This window comes from Anguilla anguilla, chromosome 17 (assembly GCF_013347855.1).
Source record: "Anguilla anguilla isolate fAngAng1 chromosome 17, fAngAng1.pri, whole genome shotgun sequence".
NCBI classification, from domain to species: Eukaryota; Metazoa; Chordata; class Actinopteri; order Anguilliformes; family Anguillidae; genus Anguilla; species Anguilla anguilla.
In genome coordinates, this window is record NC_049217.1 from 9,443,573 (window position 1) to 9,463,787 (window position 20,215).

Sequence of the window (20,215 nt, forward strand, 5' to 3'; positions counted from 1 at the left end):
TTGGTGCCCTAGAAGCGAGCCTCCAATGCAATGACTTTGCAGCTAAACAGGTGGACCACATCAGTGAAAAGGTGGCTGGAAAAACGTGCTTTCCAGTAAACAAAAAACAAACAAAACAAAAAAACAAGTTGTCCTTTTTTAGATAGATGGATGCATTTTGGGTTAAAGACAAGCCTAGGCGCTAGTCCCAAAGACGAAAGCTTTTTAATACAAGAGGGTCGATGGAGAGTGCTAAAACAAATCATTCCAATCCTTAAACAAGCCAAATGCAGACCTGAAAAAGGAACTACTCGCAGCTTAATTATATGCCAAGTGAAGGGGGGTGGGGTGGCGTCTGTAAAATGGTGCACATGCATAACCCTGCTCAATATTTGCACATTTAGCATTGCCAAGTGTAAAGAAAATACACTACAATTACCCTGTGTCACTATTTTAAACATTTAAAGAGAAATTAATCTAAAACTGTAATCGCTTTTCTAAGAGTAAAGTTATGCATTGAAGCAAGATTGAAAAACAATATATTATGTGTGAATATAAATTTTAAATGTAAATGTTAAATCTAAATACAAATGTATTATACATAATATATGTATTATACATATATATATAAATTTAAATGTATTTATTCATTTGTTCACTTGTTTGTTTCAGAATTGCGTTCTCAATGAGAATAGTAGAAAACAGCCGCAAAGCAGTCTACCCAACTAGCAGGCGGACAGGTTTAACAGGAGAGGCGCGCCATTGTCCGTTACCCCCTGTATTGTCGCAGGTTTGTCCGACCTCACCCACCCTTTGCAACCCGTATAGTATCAGTTTAAGGAAAAGAAATAGAATCCACTGCGCTCAAGCCAAAAGGGAAACCGGTTTACTGCTTGTTTGGTATTCAAGGTATTGAACATGGTTCTTGAGAACAGCATGAATCCATTCATGTCTAACCCATTTGCAGTTTGTTTTATACTTATTTGACCTTCCCCTGCCGGGAACAGATTTTCAAATGAAAAATTGTTTAGTCTGGAATTATTTACATTTTCTTTGGCAAGTGGGACAATTATTGAATATTTGTGACACGGTCCCATGGTGAACTTATGTGACATGGAGATTGACATTAATAAACTTACTGCACCACCTGATATGTATGATATGCAATCTGTACAATTCTGAGAGCATTATTTTACATTTCCATCAATAGTCACTGCTAATCTTAACTTATTGAGCCAATTGCGTAAAAACCTGGGACAGACTTGTAAAATGAATGGGTTGTGTTCAGAATATACCTTCACAATGGTAAAGTTCACATGCAAGTCTAATGTAACTGTATTGTCAGAAACCCTTCCCAAAATAAAACCATCCATTCAAAAAATAAGGATGAAATAATGAATATATATTCTATAATATATATGTTCCATAATAAATATATTTGTCCTCCTTTTAGTTCAAATGCCCTAGTTCCTTTTGAAAGAGCCATTCAATAATTTAAAAAATGCCTAAGATTATCCAAAGCTTAGTGGTACAGATTAACATACGGGCCAAGATAACAGAAGAATATTAACCCAGGAAAAACAACCTTTATGCGTGTAAAACCTGATTAGAATGTTCTCTCTAATGAATGAACACACCAGTCTCACATTTTTCAGTGTCTGAAACACTGATGAAAATGTATTACGGACAAGAGAATTAGAAGTACTGAACGGACAATAAGTACCATTCACACAAGGTTTAGTGGTCTTAGCTTATATTCTCAAATACAATAAATCAACTCAGTTTGCAAGTATAAAACAGCTGTGCGATTCACCATATTTACAATGTGCATTGTAAGATTCGATAAATAAATACATTACATTAAACTTCATAAATCTGTCAGTTTTGATTTTTCATATAATAGAAACCGATTACCCAGAACTCATGCATTCATGTTTACAATATATATGCCAAAATAAAAAAAGCATATAATTATTAAAAACAAAGTGGACAGCAAACAGCAAGCAAGGCAACAGGTGCAAAGTGGTACCACACAATACAAAGCGAACAAAGGTAATTGTGTTTTTTTCCCTGAAGGGATATTCTTCACAATGGGACACTCCACACAGCTCTATGCTGGATGTGCTTTTCAACCTGGGTTTACGTGTGTTTTTTCTTAAGGAAAAAGCTTTTTTCTTTCAAGTCACAGAATGGCAGGGCAGCAAGCAGGCCACAGTCCTCACCTCACAGATTCTCTGAGTGTTAACATCCAGGCTGGCACAACCTCTAGTACCTAGCAATCTACAGTACTGTCAGTATATTGTGTGTGAAACCAGTAACATGAAAAAGGGTAGTTAGGTAGGTCTGCCACCAGCACAGACATACATAGAACAATCACATTAGTCTGTGGTCCCCTTTTTAAGGCATAATTGTGGGGTATTACAGCACTGGTCACACATGATCAATATTTGTACAATCACAAGAATAATAATGATGTTGATATATATAAATGGTAGATTTGAGTGTTTAGTCCCACAGAATATTAGCTGGAGGCAAGCAGAATATATAAATAGAATGGTACAACGAATCAAGGGATGTAAAGTTGGAAATAAATAAAAGCATTTGTTTATGTACAATGGTGGACATTTTAAGAAACATGTACAGACTCAACAGGGCAAGACTAGAGATGTACAAAGCTATTTACATATTAACAAAATATTTACACACTCATATACAGGGCATGTTATTAAGATTAGCAGTCCATCACATTTGCATGTGTTATTTAAAATGGCATGTATTATGTAAATCCCCATATGTTCTCTTCGAACTAATCACACTAACAAAGAAGACACAGTGGTTTCATCTGTTGGGTACTTTTCAGACAACTTACCCAATTCACTCCTGTAGCTAACAATACAAGGCTACTGTGACTAAAAACACATTGGCCTTCCACCACTGTAAAGCACAGAGACGATTCACAAGATCCATATCGTACACCTCACCTGAAAAAACATCTTTCCCATAACCTCACATCATCAGTTACCCAGCTACAGTCAAACATTGTACATTCTCACAACTGCATATTTTAATTGTTTTATCTTAAAGTACTAAAACCTGAACCTTTTTAGTTTGGTCATGCAGCTTTACTGGCAAAACTTAAATATGATTAATGCTGTTTGGCTTAAACCACACAAAGAGAAAGGCTAAGTATAAAAAAATACATAGACCCCCCCTAAAAAAGGAACAAAAAAAACGTAACCTTATAAAACTTAGTCTACAAGAAGGCCACTAGTTTCTGGTTCAGAGAAGAGATTACTGAACAGTGAAAAGACGGGTCTTCAGCATTTCAAGGCGGCCAGTCAGTTTGGCACCAGTTCTCATTGACCAATGGTTCCCCGTCCTGAGGATTAAATAACCAAAGCTGCAGGTGTGACAGCCATTTGAAAAACGTAGATCTTTGGCCTATGTACAAGGGTCACAGGTGAACTGTAGGGGAGATGGCTTTTTAAATAGGAATGTAACAACTGCACTAAGGCAGTTTAAGGCAGCCACGTGACAACAGTCTTGATTAGCCTACATATCACCCTTAGAAACGACTGTAGCATCTGGTACCTAACAGCACCTCTGATCTTGTCGTGTCAACTGGTGTCAGTAATCATGATCCTTAGTTGATCAAGCACTGGAAACACAGCCTCTGGCCACATTACACAACTTTAAGGCTTATAGGTTCTTCTCAAGCAAAAAAGTTTGAACAAACTGAGTTTTAAAAGTGGGAACAATTTGCAAGGGACAAACAACAAAAACATGTACAATGAACTGAAAGCTGCCTCCTGGTTAGCACATAATGCATTATGAACCACAGTGGGGGGAAAAAGAATAAAACCTAACTGCCGTGCAAACACTTCTACAGCTGCACAGTTAACGGCATACCCTGTTCACCACCTAGATTCTTTGGGTCACAAATAGATCATCAAGTAATTCCAAAAGGAGCTTTGTCCTTGATGCATTTTTGCCTCTGCTTCTGCTAAAGTGAAACGCAACCAGAGCTACTGAGGCAACAGTGAGACGTCATCACAAGGTAAACGAGGCTTGCAACCTTGACAGGTCTGGTGTTGTGCCACAACAGTCGAAAGGCCCTTTGGAAAACACACAAAAAAGCTACGGCAATGTCCAGAGATATTTATCATGTGCCCGTATCCCTGTCTGGATGATTAAATTCTCGAGGTCAGAATGGTTACAAGTTCACCACTTCTGCAGAAAATGACATTCATCCTGTGCTTAATTCTTCAATCTCTCCATTTGTAAACAGGCTTATTTGGTTCAGAGATCATTGTGTCACCTTAAGTCTGTGTCACCTTATTGCACAAAAAAATTATTTGATCTAAATAAATCTAAATATTCGCTTTTTGTTGGATTTAAAATAACAAAGCCCATTAAATGAATCTCAAGCTAGTGCAAGATTTAGTTATGGCTATACCCCTACCCCCTGAAAAATACAATGGACAGAAAAAATATTTACATTAACGCAAAAGGAATAAAAATCTAACAAAAAAGACCTTCAGAATTTCAAGTGGTACAACATCTTACAAATGCTCTTTGTTGAGACCCGCTGTGTTCTGACATCAAGGAGCTTAAATGGTTGGCAACTCTGACTAGGGAATACCCTCCTTCATTCTTAAAAAGTTCTGAGAAAAAAAGGAAGTGAAAAATCATAAAGTGGTTTGTTGTTTTTGCTTCTTTGGTTGCAGTGTCCTCGCCTCTTGCTTGCAACCGAGGAAGCTGCAGGCAACCGGAACGGACAAGTGTTTATATCTATTTTCTTCTGGAGTCTTTTTCTCTCCTCTGGCTCCTGGGGCCACAGTAGAAAAATTGCAAAGTTCTAACTAAGAGTTCTCAGAGCAGCATATTAACATGATCTTCATCTGTCTTCTGCGGTTTCATCTTTCCTGCTGGACATCATACATCACGCCATGTCTTCATCCAGACTCACCATTTGCCGCTAAAAAGGGAGGCGAAAAAGAGCTCTTAGGAAAACCCCAAACACTTTAAAAAGTAAATATCATATCCAGGGAAACATACTGTAATGTACAGTATACAGTCACTGCCACTAGTGGAATACACTGTAAATCGATTACACTGTGAAACACATTAGAGAAGTGAAAAGCGTGCATTTAAGGAAGTGAAAATTGTTAATGTGTTTTATGGCACGTGTTCTTGCGTGTTTGTGATTGTGTGTGAATGCACGTGTGTATGTGCGTGTGTGTGTGTGTGTGCGTGTGTGTGTGCGTGTGTGTGTGCATGCGTTGAGCTCACCGATGGGTAAGAGTATCCATCCTGGCTCCTGCAGATGTGCACCTCGTCCTCGGTGGTTTTCTGGTAGACGGGGTTGTCGAAGTTGATGCTGATGGTGTTCTTCAGCTTCCAGTTCCTCCGCAGCAGGACGGCGCCGAAGGCCACCAGACACAGGACCACTGCGGAGAAACAGGACCCAGTCAGCGGCCAGAAGACGCTCCCAAACCCAGCCTGAACGCCTCACACGTCTGCTCAACCATTCTAACTCCAGAGTTAGCAAACTGGGAATCTGAGTCTTGCTGCTCCATGTGCTAATCAGCTAGGAGCAGCGGAAGTCTCATTCAGTCCCTTGATTCCGCTCAACCTTCTTTCCTGTCACATGACGACGACTTAATTGACTGTCCTGCCTCTTTTTCTTAAGAGAAGGACTTCGGGACTCAAAGGGTTGAGGTACTCACCAATGGGAAGCACTATGTACAGGGCAGTGGGAGAGCTCTCGTTTGCTTTGGGAATGGCGGCTAATCCATTGTGGGCCCCTAGATTGAAATTGAAACAGAAAGAAAAAAACGTCAAGGACGGTCTCTCATTTGAAGGGCATTGAGGCTCTCCTTCCATCCACACATGCAGATGTATATGACAGTCCTTATTCAGGGTTGGGGATGATGTCATTTCAATTCAGGCAAATAAGCTGAATCCATCCATTAAAATTTGATTATTCCTGGTCAAGGTCATGGGGAGGCTGGAGCCTATCCCAGCATACACTGGGCAAGAGTCTGACCTGAATTTCAATTGACAGTAGAAACTATAGCTATGGGCATTTCTAAAATGTACTATAAACCATTTTTTTAAAATTAATAAACTGATTTCTAATTATTTTACTGCAACTGACTGAATTGAAACTGAAATCAATGCCTATCCCTGACAACAATCTATGGCAGCCCAAACTTAAAAAGGTCCTGTGCATCACACATGAGGAGACTTTCATAGAGCATTTTTTGGAAAAGAGAGCGCACCTTGCAGCTCAGTGGCCTGGGTTTCGCTGGTGGCCTGAGGGAACTTAGCCCGGCCTGGAGGAGCGGGTGTGGCGGCGGGGCGCGCGGGATCTTTGGGAACGACAGGCAGGTTCGGCACGTTCCCAGCTGCTGAGGACAGGAGAAAGCAAAACAATGAGCTGTCTGCTCTGTGTGCACAAGTGTTTGTTTGAGAGTGTATGTATGTGTGTGTGTGTGTGTGTGTGTGGGCATGTGTATAAGAATAAGTGAATATCAGAGCACAAGACAGAGAAAGGGAAACAGGGATAAACTTTTTTTTCCCTTTTCAGTAAGCTCCCCAGGGGGCTTTGTTGAAGGAGACAACCCGGGCCCTTCCGGCCCCCCATCAGCAGTCCCAGATCTCACCCCTCGATCTAACCCTAACCCCAAACACGTGAACGTACAAGAAAAAAGTGCTGATCCAGGATCAGTGGTAGCGGATAATGATAAGACTGACCTGGCACACACGTCCTCATGTCCGGGCCCAGGGTCAGGTGGTCGGGGCAGGCGCAGGTGTATTTCGGGGAGTGCGCATTGATCTGAGGCGCAGGCAGGCACAGGAACTCGCAGCCTCCGTTGGGGATCTTGCCCGCCGTGCACCAGTTCACACCTGACGAGAGAGGAAAGGCAGGGTTTTAGCAGGCAATGCCCAAACGTGCGTTTCCCTTCTCCACTAGATTTGTTCTCCATTGCTTTCTCGCCATTCTTAATCCATTCCATCATTCTGTCTCTCACACCCTGTCTGCCTGCACACAAGACGGTCAGCTCTGCATTCTTCCTGCCTAAATTTCTGGCACCGTCATTGGCTAAATTTCCAGCGCTCTCATCGGTGAAACGTCCTAATGGATATTCATAAGTGGGTGCCCTTTGGTACAGATCATCCATATCTGCTGTAGCAGCACAGACAGCACAGGCACAGGAATGTCTTATCAGCCATAACCTAGAATAATGCAGTACAAAAGACAGAGCTGACCATGCGGTTTGAAAATGGAAGATCTGCGTCCTTACAGAGTTAATACTGTTTATTCCTTTTCAATTCATGAATTTCAGTTCAAATAATAGGCTGGATTTAAAATTAATTGACCCACGCCTGGTCTGTATTACTGCCACCGTAGGTACTGTTCTGTCTCTTGAGGTCCCTTCAGATGGCATTACATTACATTACAGGCATTTAGCAGACGCTCTTATCCAGAGCGACTAACACAACTTTTTACATAGCACTTTACATTGTATCCATTTATACAGCTGGATATATACTGAAGCAATGCAGGTTAAGTACCTTGCTCAAAGGGTACAACGGCAGTGTCCTTACCCGGGAATCGAACCTGCGACCTTTCGGTTACAAGCGCAGTTCCTTACCCACTGTGCCACACTCCGTCCTACAGCCATGGCAGCCTGAGTTTTGAGACTGCAGCTAAGGGTGCGGCGGGAGCGCCTGCACGGGGGGGGGGGGGGTTGGGGGCAGCTCTTACCGGTGGGCTGCTTCAGGTTGTGGTACAGGACGATGTCCTCGGGGTACGCCACGTTCTCCACCACGGCCGTGATGTTGCCTCCCGTCAGCCGGTTGGCGCTCAGGATGGCTTTGTTGCCCACGTCGGTCCAGAACACCCTCTCCTGTGGGGAAAAAAAGGGAAAGCAATACAAATTAACTCAATGAATGATTCAATCAATACACCTTTGATTAATTCAGTTAATCAAATGAATAAGGAAGGACATTCTTTGTGATAAATAAAATAATTTGTACATTTATTTTATTTATCAGTCAAACCCACCCCCCCCCCTGCTCCATAGGTACATTTAGTCAGCAGCTTTAAGTTTTTTTTTCAGATATATAATGCAGGCATTGAATATTTGAAATGAAAAACCCTTCAAAGTGTCTGAAAAACAAGGCGGGATAAGCCCAGCTGAAACCCCGGTGGCAGTAAGCAGGCAGCTCATGAAATCCTAAACCCTCTTACACCCCTCCCCACACCCCCCACACCCCCCAGGGAACATTCCTCCCGTCGGCCCAAATCTCCACGTCTTAATTCCGCGGGATATTACGAGGGAAAGGACCGACGCGGACCACCCGCGCCCCCTCCCCCTCCCCCTCGCCCTCCTCCTGCCCCAGAGCACGTGCTCACCTCAAAGACAGTCAGGGAGAGTGGGTGGGCCAGCTTCTGCTGATCCAGGATCAGCGTGTGGCGCTCACCGCCCTGGACGTTGATGCTGGAGAGGGTGTGGAGCTTGGAGTCCACCCAGTACAGCCGCTGGTTCAACATGTCTGAGAGAGGGAGGGAGAGGGGAAAAGAGAGAGAGGGAAGACAGTTGACGATAACAGTTAACCAGGTGTGAATAGCCAGCACAAAAAACATCCACAGATTTATGAGCACTGACCGTACTCTCAGTGCACAAACGGACATTGATCTTCTCTCGGCCAAGCTTTTATTGCTTTACGGCATATAATGGTAGGTGAGTGGAGGGAGTGGGGTCTGTTTAGGTCAAAGGTCGTCACTCACCAAGGGTGATGCCGTTGGGCCACTCGATGTTGTCCGCCACCAGGGTGACGCGATTGGCTCCGTTCAGCCCGCTCTTCTCGATTTTGGCCGGGGTGCCCCAGTCTGTCCAGAACATGAAACTGCAGAGACATAACACAGTCAGTGCCTGTTCCAAACTCATCAGATAACCACAGTTTCACACCATTTGGAGTGGGTAAATGTTTTTAATAATAACACTAAACACTAAAAACTAGTCCAAACAGTACAGACCCACTAAAACCAAGGATTACATATTAACTTGCTGCACTACACCATCTCCTGCTGATGGATTGGCCAGCCAGGTGGCTGGGGGAGGGGCACGGCTTACTTGTGGGTGGGGTCGACCACAATGGCACGTGGCTTGGCCAAGTTCTGGTTGATGAGCGTCTTACGGCGCGCTCCATCCACGGTTGCCACGGAGATGGTGCCGTACAAGCTGTCAGTCCAGTACAGGTTGCCATGGATCCAGTCAATGGCGATCCCTTCAGGCGCTTCGATGTCCTTGCCAATCACAGTGTTGTGGTGGGAGGAGTTACCAGCCAGATCCATGTGGGTGCTGAGTGGAGGGGGGGCGTGACAGGATTAGCTTTCTGACACATGCAACAAAATGCATTTGGGCTAAACAAGAATTGGCACAATATACTCCCTCCCTCGTTCTCCACCTGGACTGCTCTCACCTGTAGATCTTCTTCTGGGACAGATCGGACCAGAAGATTTTGCGGGTGGGGATGTCCATGTCCAGGGCCACCGCGTTCTTCAGCTGTGGGATGAAGCGCGTGTACTCCCTGCGGTCCAGCGTCATCTTCCTCACCTCGTGCCGAATGGTGAAGAACAGGTAGGCCACCGTGCCTGGTGAAGGGGAACGGGGGTTAATATTTTAATACAGATTTCTGCATGAATAGAGATCAAGATCAAGTCGGTTTCCATTCGGTCAGAGAACTGAAAAAATTCCATTTTTTTAATGAATGAATTGAATTTCAGTTCTTTGTCTTGAATTGACCCAACTGAAATACAAGTGACCCCCCTGCATGAAGACCAATGAATGCTCACAGGAGTGAAAAACGTTTAGAGCTCAGCGATGTTGTTGCATTGAAATAACTGTATTTCAACCAAAAGGTTCGATGCTATCAGGGAGGATGAACAACACCTCTAAAGTGTGTCAGTTTTGGTTCATTACATGGCCATCTCTCCCTTGACTGACGCGTCCGCTCACCAGTGGCTTTGCAGTCGTTGGTCGCCGGGTCCAGCTGGTAGCCCTCCTCACACTCGCACTTGTACCCGCCCTCCTGGTTGACGCAGACCTGGCTGCAGGTGTCCGGGTTGAGGCACTCGTTTATGTCTGTGATGGGAGACGGTGGCAAAGAGAGAGAGGCATCATGGGTCATGGGGTCAGAGGTCAGGGGTCAGGGGGCACAGCGGTGTGGAAGGGATGTATTTAATACACATTTATTTGAAATGCACATCTGCATGTGTGCAGCGCATTCGTAATACGGGATGCTCGCCTCTTTTCTATAAGGTTTAAACCTCTGAGACACTAGAAAACGAACTACGCCTCAACCAATTCAGTTGCAGTTTTACGGATGCATTTTTGGGAGGAATTTTGCGTTTTGCAACCATGAATTTTCATCCATGCGGTTATCATGGACATCGTGGGGTGGAGGTGCGGGCGGGACGGGGGTGGGTGGGGGGGGGGGGGCTGCTGACTCATCGTGAAGGCAGGGGTGACAGATACAGGACAGGGAGCTGGCTGTCCTCACCTGTGACCCACATGGCGATCACTGCCACCCGGGAATGGCGATTTGGCCAAAACAAACACGACAGCCCCAGGTGCGGGTCGGCCAACTGAAACCTCCCCACTCCCAAAAATAAATAGGGCGCAGAAGCCTCTGTTGCGCAAATCAAACAGCCTGTTATTCATGAGGTTCTCATGGCTTCTGTTTTTAGGGGAGTAAAGAAAGCGTGGGTGTGTATGTCGAGGGGCTGCAGGGCGGGGCTTGTGCAGAATGGGGGACACAGCTGAGGGAGGGGGGCCTCACCTTCACAGCGTTTGTTGTCCACCAATCGGAAGCCGGCGGGGCAGAGGCACTCGAACCCGATCTTCAGGTCTCTGCAGACGTGGGAGCAGCCTCCATTGCTGCGCTGGCACTCGTTGTTATCTGGGGGCAGAAGGTGAAAAAAAATTAACAATCAGTGAATAAAACGCAATCGTTAGCTCTACCTGGCGGCTGCTGCCGTCACCCAGCCCCCATGTGACCCCTTGAATGTGCGAGTAATTCTGTGAAAAAAAGACAAAATCTTCTACTGAGAAACCAAATGTGCAGCGAGCTACAAGTTAGCCATGAACAGAAATTTGGATTTGTTCCACCCCAGCACCCCTGAACCACCCCCAGCACAGCCAAACGGGTGTGTAAATTAGCCTGTGAGAACCGGCAGGGCGGGAAGTGCACTCACCGCACTCCTTCACGGGCTCGTCGGACCAGTCCCTGCAGTCCCGCTGCTTGTCGCACACCTTGTCCACGCTGATGCACTCCCCGTTGCGGCACTTGAACCTGTCGGGCCCCTCGCACACGCTCACTGCGGGGGACGAGGTGGGGGGCGGGGGGAGGGGGGAGGAGAGATTAAGGCCAGCGCCTTTCAGGATCAGGGCCACAGCAGTGCAGCGAGATTTACAGTACAGTTTAATAACTCTATAGAACCGTTAACAGGTCCAGCTTTAAGAAAACAACGTCACGTACCGTTATTAATGTAAATATTTTTTCCGTTACGTATTGCCGCTGGGGCATTAACTTGAAACCAATTTAGAAAAGGCTCAGAGATTCCAGCCTGCAGCTATCAGAGTACACTGCAGCTGCAAGGAGGGGGGGGGGGGGGGGCGGGCGGGAAGTCTGCTGGTATGGCCAGTAACAGACTCCCAAGGTCCAGAAGTTCATCCTCAGCATGCCAGTGCTAAGGCCAGAGTCCTGCAGGGCTCTGTGTGTAATTGGGGGGGGGGGGGGTGAACTCACCGTTGCAGCCCAGCTCGTCGCTCATGTCCCTGCAGTCGTACTCGCCGTCGCACTGCCGGCCCCCGGGGACACAGGTGCCGTCGCTGCACTGGAAGTCGTCCGGCCGGCACGTGGGGTGGCCTGAGAGGGAATGGGGGGGCTCAGACGGGGTCCTGCCGTGCCACTTTTCCCACCCTTATTTCAACAACCGTCCTCATCAACCCCCCCCTCCCCCCCCAGTATTTGGCAACCTTGCTTACCACAGATAAACTGTGAGTGTTCAAAAACTTTTTTTATCAAATCAAAGTGTTTTTGCAAACTGTAGCAGGTAGAGTGAAAAGTGTAGCAGAAGTCATTATAAAGTGTATAACATAGCACATAGAGCACCAAAAATTACAGTGAGGAGTACAGCACTGAGCACAGTACAGAGTAGTTTTACTACAGCGTACTAAATGCTACAGTGAAATGTATATTACATTAAATTCTATAGCCATTCGCTGATAGTTGTGGTATTTGTATGTTATACAAATACTGCACCATCACTATCATCATGTACTGCGTGTACGTATGACTGCAGCGCTCTAGGCTGGCACTGCCCTATCAGAGTGCAGGGTTGTTAGCGGGGTCCATCCCTGCCGCTCATATAACGGACAGACGCACCGACGATCCCTCACGAGTCCCTGCGGGTCTGCCAAACGGCAACGCGACGCAGCGGCGCAAGCCAGGGCCGGGGAGAGCCACTCACTGCAGTTGGCCTCGTCCGACCGGTCGGCGCAGTCCACGCCGCCGTCGCACCTCCAGCTGCTGTGGACGCACTCGCCGCTGCCGCAGTGGAACTCCAGGGCGGAGCAGGGCCTGGGCGGGGCGGGCGGGGCGTGGCCGCCGCAGCTCTCGGGCCACTCGTCGGAGCCGTCGGGGCAGTCGCGGTCGCCGTCGCAGGCCCACAGGCGCGGGACGCACAGCGAGCTGTTGCAGCGGAAGGCGTTGCTGCCGCAGGTGGTCGCCCGGCAGGACGCCTCGTCGCTGCCGTCCGCGCAGTCCGCCTCGTCGTCGCACACGAAGGAGGACGACACGCACTGGCCGCTGGCGCAGGTGAACTCGTCGTCCGCGCAGGTCTTGGGCACTGGGGATGTGGGATAGGATGGTGAGGCAAGGGGGGGGGAGGGGGGGCACAGCTTTCCTTCTTTAATGTCTTTCTCCTCTTTCCCTTTTCCATTTTTATATGTAGTTCAAAAATCTGATTCTTGTCCACTCACTTGTTACTTTCTACTTAGATTTTGTTTGCCTTTGCCTGATAGGTGTGGATTTTTGAGTTCATTTGAGAGAGATGCTGTTTTTTTGGTATCCACTTGTGGCGCGTCGCTCGGAGGACGCAGGAAGAGCTAGGCCCTGTACTCACCACAGTTGTCCTCATCGGCCCCGTTCTCGCAGTCAGCCTTCTCGTCACAGCGCCACCCGATGGGCACGCACCGATTCAGCCTCCCCCCGCAGCTGAACTCCGTAGGTGAGCAGGTTCGGGCTCCTGAAGAGGAAATGCACACACAGAGGCCATGCAGAGAGAGACCGTCACTGCGTGAAGCAGGACAAACCCGCAACAGACGTGATGTCACAATGTGAAACGGAATTGAGCAGAGCTGTGCTGCTGACCTCTCCATATGACCTTTTGCCACTGCAGTTTGGGGCATTTAGTTTTCTGGAACTTGTAGTTTCTGGGACATTGATGAGGTTGAGGGACAATAATATACTTTGATTATAAATGGGCCTTCTGTGCCTTCTTGGTGCTACTGCATTTTTTAATTCCTGAGACTAACACTGATGCACTCCATATCTGTAAATTGGTCTGGATAAGAGTGTCTGCTTACTGAATGCAATGTCCTGTAATGGCAGGCGTGTGAGAGCAGAATGTGGAAAAAGAGTCCGGAGTGGGGGGGGGGGCATGTTACTCACGGCAGGTTTCGGGAAGCTCGTCGGTGCCATCGCCACAGTCGTCCGTCCCATCGCACACCCACTTCAGCGTGATGCACTTCCCGTTTCCACATTGGAACTGCCTCGAGTTGCACGTATAAGCTGCACCTGTGGAGCAGCAGTACGGTCAATAACCCATTTCCCTTTCCCCAAAACCCCCCAAGCCTGTGGTCTGACATCATATGCACCTGAATGAATAAACAAATGCAGGAGCAGAACTTCATTATTTATTGATGCTGCTTTCAACTTAATGTTTAAACAGCCATTAAACAGTTTAATAATAAATCTATACTGTCATACATTACATTGCTCTGTGGTTAGCTAAGCTCACAAAGTCACACCCTCTAAAACCTAAAACCAAGCAATTATTAATTGCAACAGTGACCAAGCCAGCATAGGGCTTGAGAAATCTATGCAGCATTGCTACAGGAACAGGATGTGAGTAATGCCGTTGGAATTTTTAACATGCTTTCCTGTTAACCATGTTTCCAGGGACATTTTTTTTGAGGAGTTTAATCTAAACAACAGCCCCTAAATTAATTTGATTTACCTTCACAAAATAAGCAAGACATTAAATAAAATAAAAGCCTTTGTCTTTAAAGGCACTATTCAGGTTGGTAAGGCCAGCGTGGTCTTCATCATTAAGTAGCACATCACTACTGTGGTCATAAATGGCAAATGAGAGGGGGTAGGGAGGGGAACTGACGAATTTACATACACACACAGACGCGCGCGCCACAGCAAGCGTTCCCATGACAAAGTACATTGCGTGAAAACAGCCGACCAATTGAGAACCTTATACTCCGCGTACAGACTATGAATTGTTATAAGGAATGGCATCTTCTGTTCATGCGACGAGAACCTGGTGCCAAACTCTGCTGGGCGAATGGAGGAACAGGCACTGATTGCTCAGGTTTTTTGACGTTAAACTAAGGCACTCTACGTAATCAGCCCATACCTGCTTGCACCTGCTTTCAGAGAGAAAACCTGACAGGCACTGGGACAGCACCGGTATGAACATCGGTGGATGGAAAAGGAAGAACTACTGGTTCGCCGTTGACCAACCTGTCCCTCAAACCCCTGCATTTACATATCCCATTTAGCCACGGGATGTTTCTAATAGGGACGTTATTAAAAAGGCCTCGAGTTCGGACAGCGAGGCCGTATCCAAGGGAACCACATACGCTATGTATGCTGACTCACAGTGCGTGCTGCCAGAGAAGCACTTTGCCCTGGTAAGAGTCTCCCCTGACTGTTTATTTAGCGTTCCTTCAGGCATCCCAACACTGACAACAGACACCTGCTCCCAACAGAGAGGTGGAAAGGGGGGAGGAGCCTTGAAAATCACACCACCGGTTGCCGACTGCCAATCACGGAGGTTCCGCTTAATGTATTCACAACAGGAGCACAGCGAGGGGGTAGGGACTTTTTACCTGCCAGGAAGGAAATGTCAAAACCAGAGCCACTGAGGTCACAGAGTCACAGTTCTTGTGAGTGATAACTAAAAATGCTCTGATACTCACATCAAAAATAGAAAAACATGTTTTGGAAATACCATAATACAGATAACCCCATTGACCAGCATTAAAAGAAACTCTGGTACTTCTGCAGAAAGGTACCCCCCCCCCCCCCCCCCCGATAAACACTGAAAACATCAACCGCAACGTGATAACCTTCAACACCCAGTGGCTCTGTTCAAGAGATAGATGATGGCTGAGTATTTCAGATTAAATAATGCCCCTTATCTGGTCCCTGTGGTAACATTTCCTATGTGACCATATTGACACAGTCAGTACATTAAAGAAGAAAAATAAAAACTCAAATTTCTTAAAAATAAGATGGAAAAGTGCTGAGAGTCACATCAACCTGAGCTGAAAGGGTTCCCAGACAGGAAATAGCTTCACGTTACTTTCTCTCTGTGTCATTCCCTCGCACACTGAACATGGAACTGAGGTTTCAGGTCAAGTCATTCAGTAACTGAAAAGTAACCACAGAATGGTTTCACACATCCAGCCCCTCATCTGTAAAAGGTAACAGATAGCTGAGCCCTGAGAGTGCTGAATGTATTGCCGTTGTGTGCTGGTGTGTGTATTTGTGTTTTTGGTGTGTGTGTCTGGGGGCAAGGTTATTTTAGCCAGACTTGCTTCAGCAGACATCCCAAGGAGCACATTGTTTATTTGTGAGCTGTGAGTCACCCTTGATAAGCAAGCAGGAAATATAACAATGCAAATGCATGTTGACCTAATCAGTAATTCTTCTGAAATGGAAAGGATGCAGCAACAATGCAAAATGTACAGTGATATTTCTATTATACAGGGGAAAGAATAATACACTTGAGTAGAGTTATTATATAAATGTTGAAAATGCAGGATAGCGCCGATTTCGTCAGGGGGTAGTCCCACACGTAGCTACAGTGCGCCTGGCAGAAACAGTTGCCAGTTAGTGTAGTTTAGTGTAACCCTTTTTGGTTCAGGGGATAGCTTTCATTAACACTTAGTTAATGTGTAACGGAGAGAGTCGGGTAAATGAGGCTATGCCTAGTGTGGTAGCGTGCCGTTAAGACGGATTTCCGCCCAACTGTGCAAATGCCGATAACGATCCAGTTTACATTCTCAAGGCTGACGATGACACAGGCGACACGATACACACCCCAGGGAGTGGAGATGGTTCTAAAAGGAACGTGATTCTCTCACCATTCTGCACGTTATAAGTAGTATAATTCGCAAGGCCTCTATTAGGCTAGAGTAATAATGCAACCCAACCAGACTCCCATTTAGACCATGTCAACGTAGCACTTAACAATGAAGCCCTCCGCAAGTAGCATGTACCTACATGCAACCGGACCTATTATTAGTGCGCGTTCTTTAAAGCTTTACATGGCTAATGGCTGCAGTATAGCTGACTTAAATAATTGATCAAAATGTGTCAGTCTAAAATCCCCAGAGACCTTTGACTGTGGATTATGTCTGAGTGGTGGCAGAATCAGGTTACGAAGCGGTATTACGAACGTTGTGGTTCAGTAAGATCCCTACATAATTCTGCCCTTCCGCCCATTTCCTTGGGAATGTGAATAAGTGAATTTTAATCGCGATGGCCAAAACCACCTCAGATTATTCCAGGTGTATGGTATACTTCTGAAAGTCTAAAAGGAATAGTGCATTGTTCTGGGATTTTCTACTTTACACACGATGGCGTTTCATTGTAGTCCATTTCACATGGAAATAGTGTCGCCACATATCGCTTCCGAAAAAAATTGTCCTATGCTGTATGTGACATGATCCGACGTCACAGGCTTTTATGAGGCTACACCTAAGGGTGACACTCATTTTAAAGCTTCCAGTGGTGACACAAGCAACCACCACCCCTTATAAATATGGTAAAAACAGTGGTTAACTTCGAGGCTGCGCCTGCAGTACGGGCGAATTCACTCTACACTCTTACTTCCCTGGCTTGTACGTCCATAGCCTACGAAATAACCTCAAAAGCTAAAGGAACAGAGTTTTAGCTACAGTAGCCACTGTACTTTGATGGGAAACTGTATAACGGATAAAGAAGTTCCTGTACGGTACTACCTTCCATTGTTTCGTTAACTTCAGTGTCAACATCTAAATTCCTTAAAATAATTGCACCTTTGGAAAGCCCTTTTAAGTGGCTGGCGCATATATAGTGGGAAATTTAAAAATTTTGTATTAACATAAACCCCTTACAATTGTTCTCCAGCACAAACAAAATACAAACCAACTCAAGATCATGAAACTGTTGGTGTGTTGCGCTCATTCTCCAAATTGATGGCCAAAATCTTATCTGTCCCCGACACACCACACCCTTAATTTAACGTTCTAGCCACACATCAAGGCCACCAAATAACTGAGCTTAAACTCATGCCAACACAACCAAAATCAGAAAGGGTTGATATACATCTCATTTCGAAAGCCAGAATTGACAGAAATTGTAGAACTGACTAAAATTATATCGCTTGGCTATTTAACTATAATGTCAATACACTATTTTCTCACTGTGAGCCGCGCCCTACATACTGGCAATGACAACCGGTCTTTTCCGAAGTCCTCGTTTGAACGTCTTACTACGCTACTCTTGCAATTTAACACATTCCTCTTTCTGATTGGCTCCCGAATCTCACGTTATTCAACAGAGAACGAATCAGAAACCGGAGGTCAAGGCCCATTCATACAAACGCCGGTACCATAAACACAACGCACTGAAATCACCGGTCGCCTAGGGTACGCCTTAATTTTAACTTTAATAGACATAAAGTGAGAATTCTGAGGTTATTTAAGTGAGCTCAATTTACAAAACACAGTAGTCTGAAATCTGTCTAGTCCCGATGGCAAATTTTGGGGATTTACAACAAGCTTGTCCGCTAACCGGTTACACGTACATCCACATGCTAAGCACCGATGAATCGACATAGCTAGGTAGTAGCCTAGTAGCCTCAGGCATTTTAATTCCACCAAAATCATAAAAACAGAAACAGTCACATTTCGCAGCATACTGTAATAAACCATTAAGATTTTAAGCAATCGCTAATAAGGAAACCTATGCAAACAATAAAACTTTACCTAGCTTCCACTAAACACTAGCCTACGGGCATTTTGGTTAAAACATTCATTATTTCCCGAAATGCACAGGCAATTTTAACGTAATAAACGTTCCATACATTCTGAATATACTTGAAATATATGTCAGAACATAATCGAACTTTTACAAATACTTTGTAAAATATTTTCAGGGTATTTCATGACTTACTCGTTTGCACAAGGCAGGTCATCAGGACAACTACGGGCAATGCCAGTCCAAATCCATTCCACCGAACCGCTGACAGCATCTCCGTTTCTGCTTGACTCGTTAGAAGGTAATTTTAAAGTGGAAAGGTGTGCAGGTAGCCAAACCAAACTTGTTTTTATGTTGTGCTACTTCTGAGAAAAATATTGCTGAACTCCTGCTATTACTGTAAAGTTAATGTAAGGTAGCCTACACACTGTGAGGTCGACTTGCGGCGATGATGTCCAATATAGAATTAGGAAACAGAATCTGACCAATTTCAATATGGTCATGGTGTGGGCGGGACAGAAGAGTGGTGTGATGTTTGAAATATGCTACCTCAGTACGCAGGAGGCGGGACTCAGAGGCGCACCATGCACATATTGGGAGTTAACCCTTTAGATTCTGGTGAAAGCAACAAAGTATCCCTCATCTCTCATTTTCTCTTCCTCCCCCATCCTCTCTCGTGTTACGTGGTGTTGAGTCAACTTGTCTGTTTCTGAAACCAAACCTAGCTCCATTAACGCAACAAGTTACTCTAAATAAATAGTTAGGCCTACCTGCGAAAATAAAAAAAATTGCGAACTTAGGCAGTTGTTAAAATTCATAACGGCAACACGGGGTTATCAAACACAAAGCATAATTTAAGAAAATAGAAAGTAAAGAAAAAAAGGTTTTGACGATTACATGAACCAGAATCGTTTTTTCATTCTCACATTTTCACACGCCGGTAAGTAAATTCATCCGGTTTCCATGGAGACGAGTAGGCTACACCAGCGAATGCACAAGAAAATGCGAGGGATGGGAGGAGCTATCAGCAACCATCGGCTGTTTTAAGACTGGAGTGCATTGCTCTTGTGTTCAGCGAGACTTTGCGAACCTGCTACACTGGTAGCTAAGTGAGGCTACTTGCTATCTGTTCTTGTCCAGCGCAAGGAAATTTCACATATGACTGTCATCCAGTGTCCTCTTCGAAAAAATACAAATCGGACTGGCCTTCCTCAAACTGACAGCGTGGTTTTCTTGTTAGCATGTTTGCTATTAGGGAAGAACTATGACCATTTTTTGTAGAAGGTTCTGGTTGAATTTTTAACATTTCAATTTTCATTGTGGCACTGGAATAATGTAGCTCGCGGTTCTGAAATGACCTCTGCAACTGAATAAAACATTTAGTAAATCAGAGTACTTGAAATGTCCGGGAAGTCTTGCATAGAGCTGCTGAGAGAAACACAAAATCCCCCAACCCATTAAAGTGACCTTTACATATCTGCGTTCTTATTTTTCTGAAAAAAAAAAAAAAAACCTAAGGCATTACTCACTAACAAACCAAAAACTCAATTCTAATTATTACCATTTATAAAATGAAACATTTGGAAACCTTCGGGCTTTGCAAATCGAATTTTATCCCGAGTAAGGTATTGCAACTGCACCATGTCACTTAATTCTGATTTAATTCTGAGGTTATAACTAAAACTGCAGAGAAAAGCAAAAAAGCAACACTGACCTTTGAAATTCTAGTCACATGTGTATAGTTAACAAAGACCTTGAATCTATCAATAGATAGATAACAATATGTCATCAGATTAGTCAAAACTCCTATAAAGTGACCATACGTGGTTATTATGGCTATCTACTTACCTTGTTTACAGGATGTATCCTGTCTACAAAATTAGTTTTTACACTTGTA

General features: G+C 45.1%; 1 protein-coding gene across 2 annotated transcripts; it reads right to left on the reverse strand.

Moving 5' to 3' along the window:
• Nucleotides 1–1,715: 1,715 nt before the first annotated feature.
• Nucleotides 1,716–18,807, reverse strand: LOC118217039 (low-density lipoprotein receptor-like). 2 transcript variants are annotated; one of them, XM_035398794.1, is made up of 18 exons: nucleotides 18,514–18,807; nucleotides 13,729–13,854; nucleotides 13,181–13,303; nucleotides 12,527–12,904; nucleotides 11,803–11,922; nucleotides 11,249–11,371; nucleotides 10,834–10,953; nucleotides 10,011–10,136; nucleotides 9,475–9,646; nucleotides 9,126–9,353; nucleotides 8,780–8,898; nucleotides 8,405–8,544; nucleotides 7,754–7,895; nucleotides 6,739–6,891; nucleotides 6,264–6,389; nucleotides 5,709–5,786; nucleotides 5,272–5,429; nucleotides 1,716–4,957 (listed from the first exon to the last, which is right to left on the reverse strand). In XM_035398794.1, exons 1-18 carry the CDS (start codon nucleotides 18,590–18,592, stop codon nucleotides 4,922–4,924), a joined length of 2,547 nt encoding a protein of 848 aa, XP_035254685.1. In that variant the 5' UTR covers nucleotides 18,593–18,807; the 3' UTR covers nucleotides 1,716–4,921. The 2 variants fall into 2 exon arrangements, with proteins under 2 accessions (XP_035254685.1, XP_035254684.1); XM_035398793.1 differs by having other exon boundaries at nucleotides 6,264–6,392.
• Nucleotides 18,808–20,215: the final 1,408 nt, after the last annotated feature.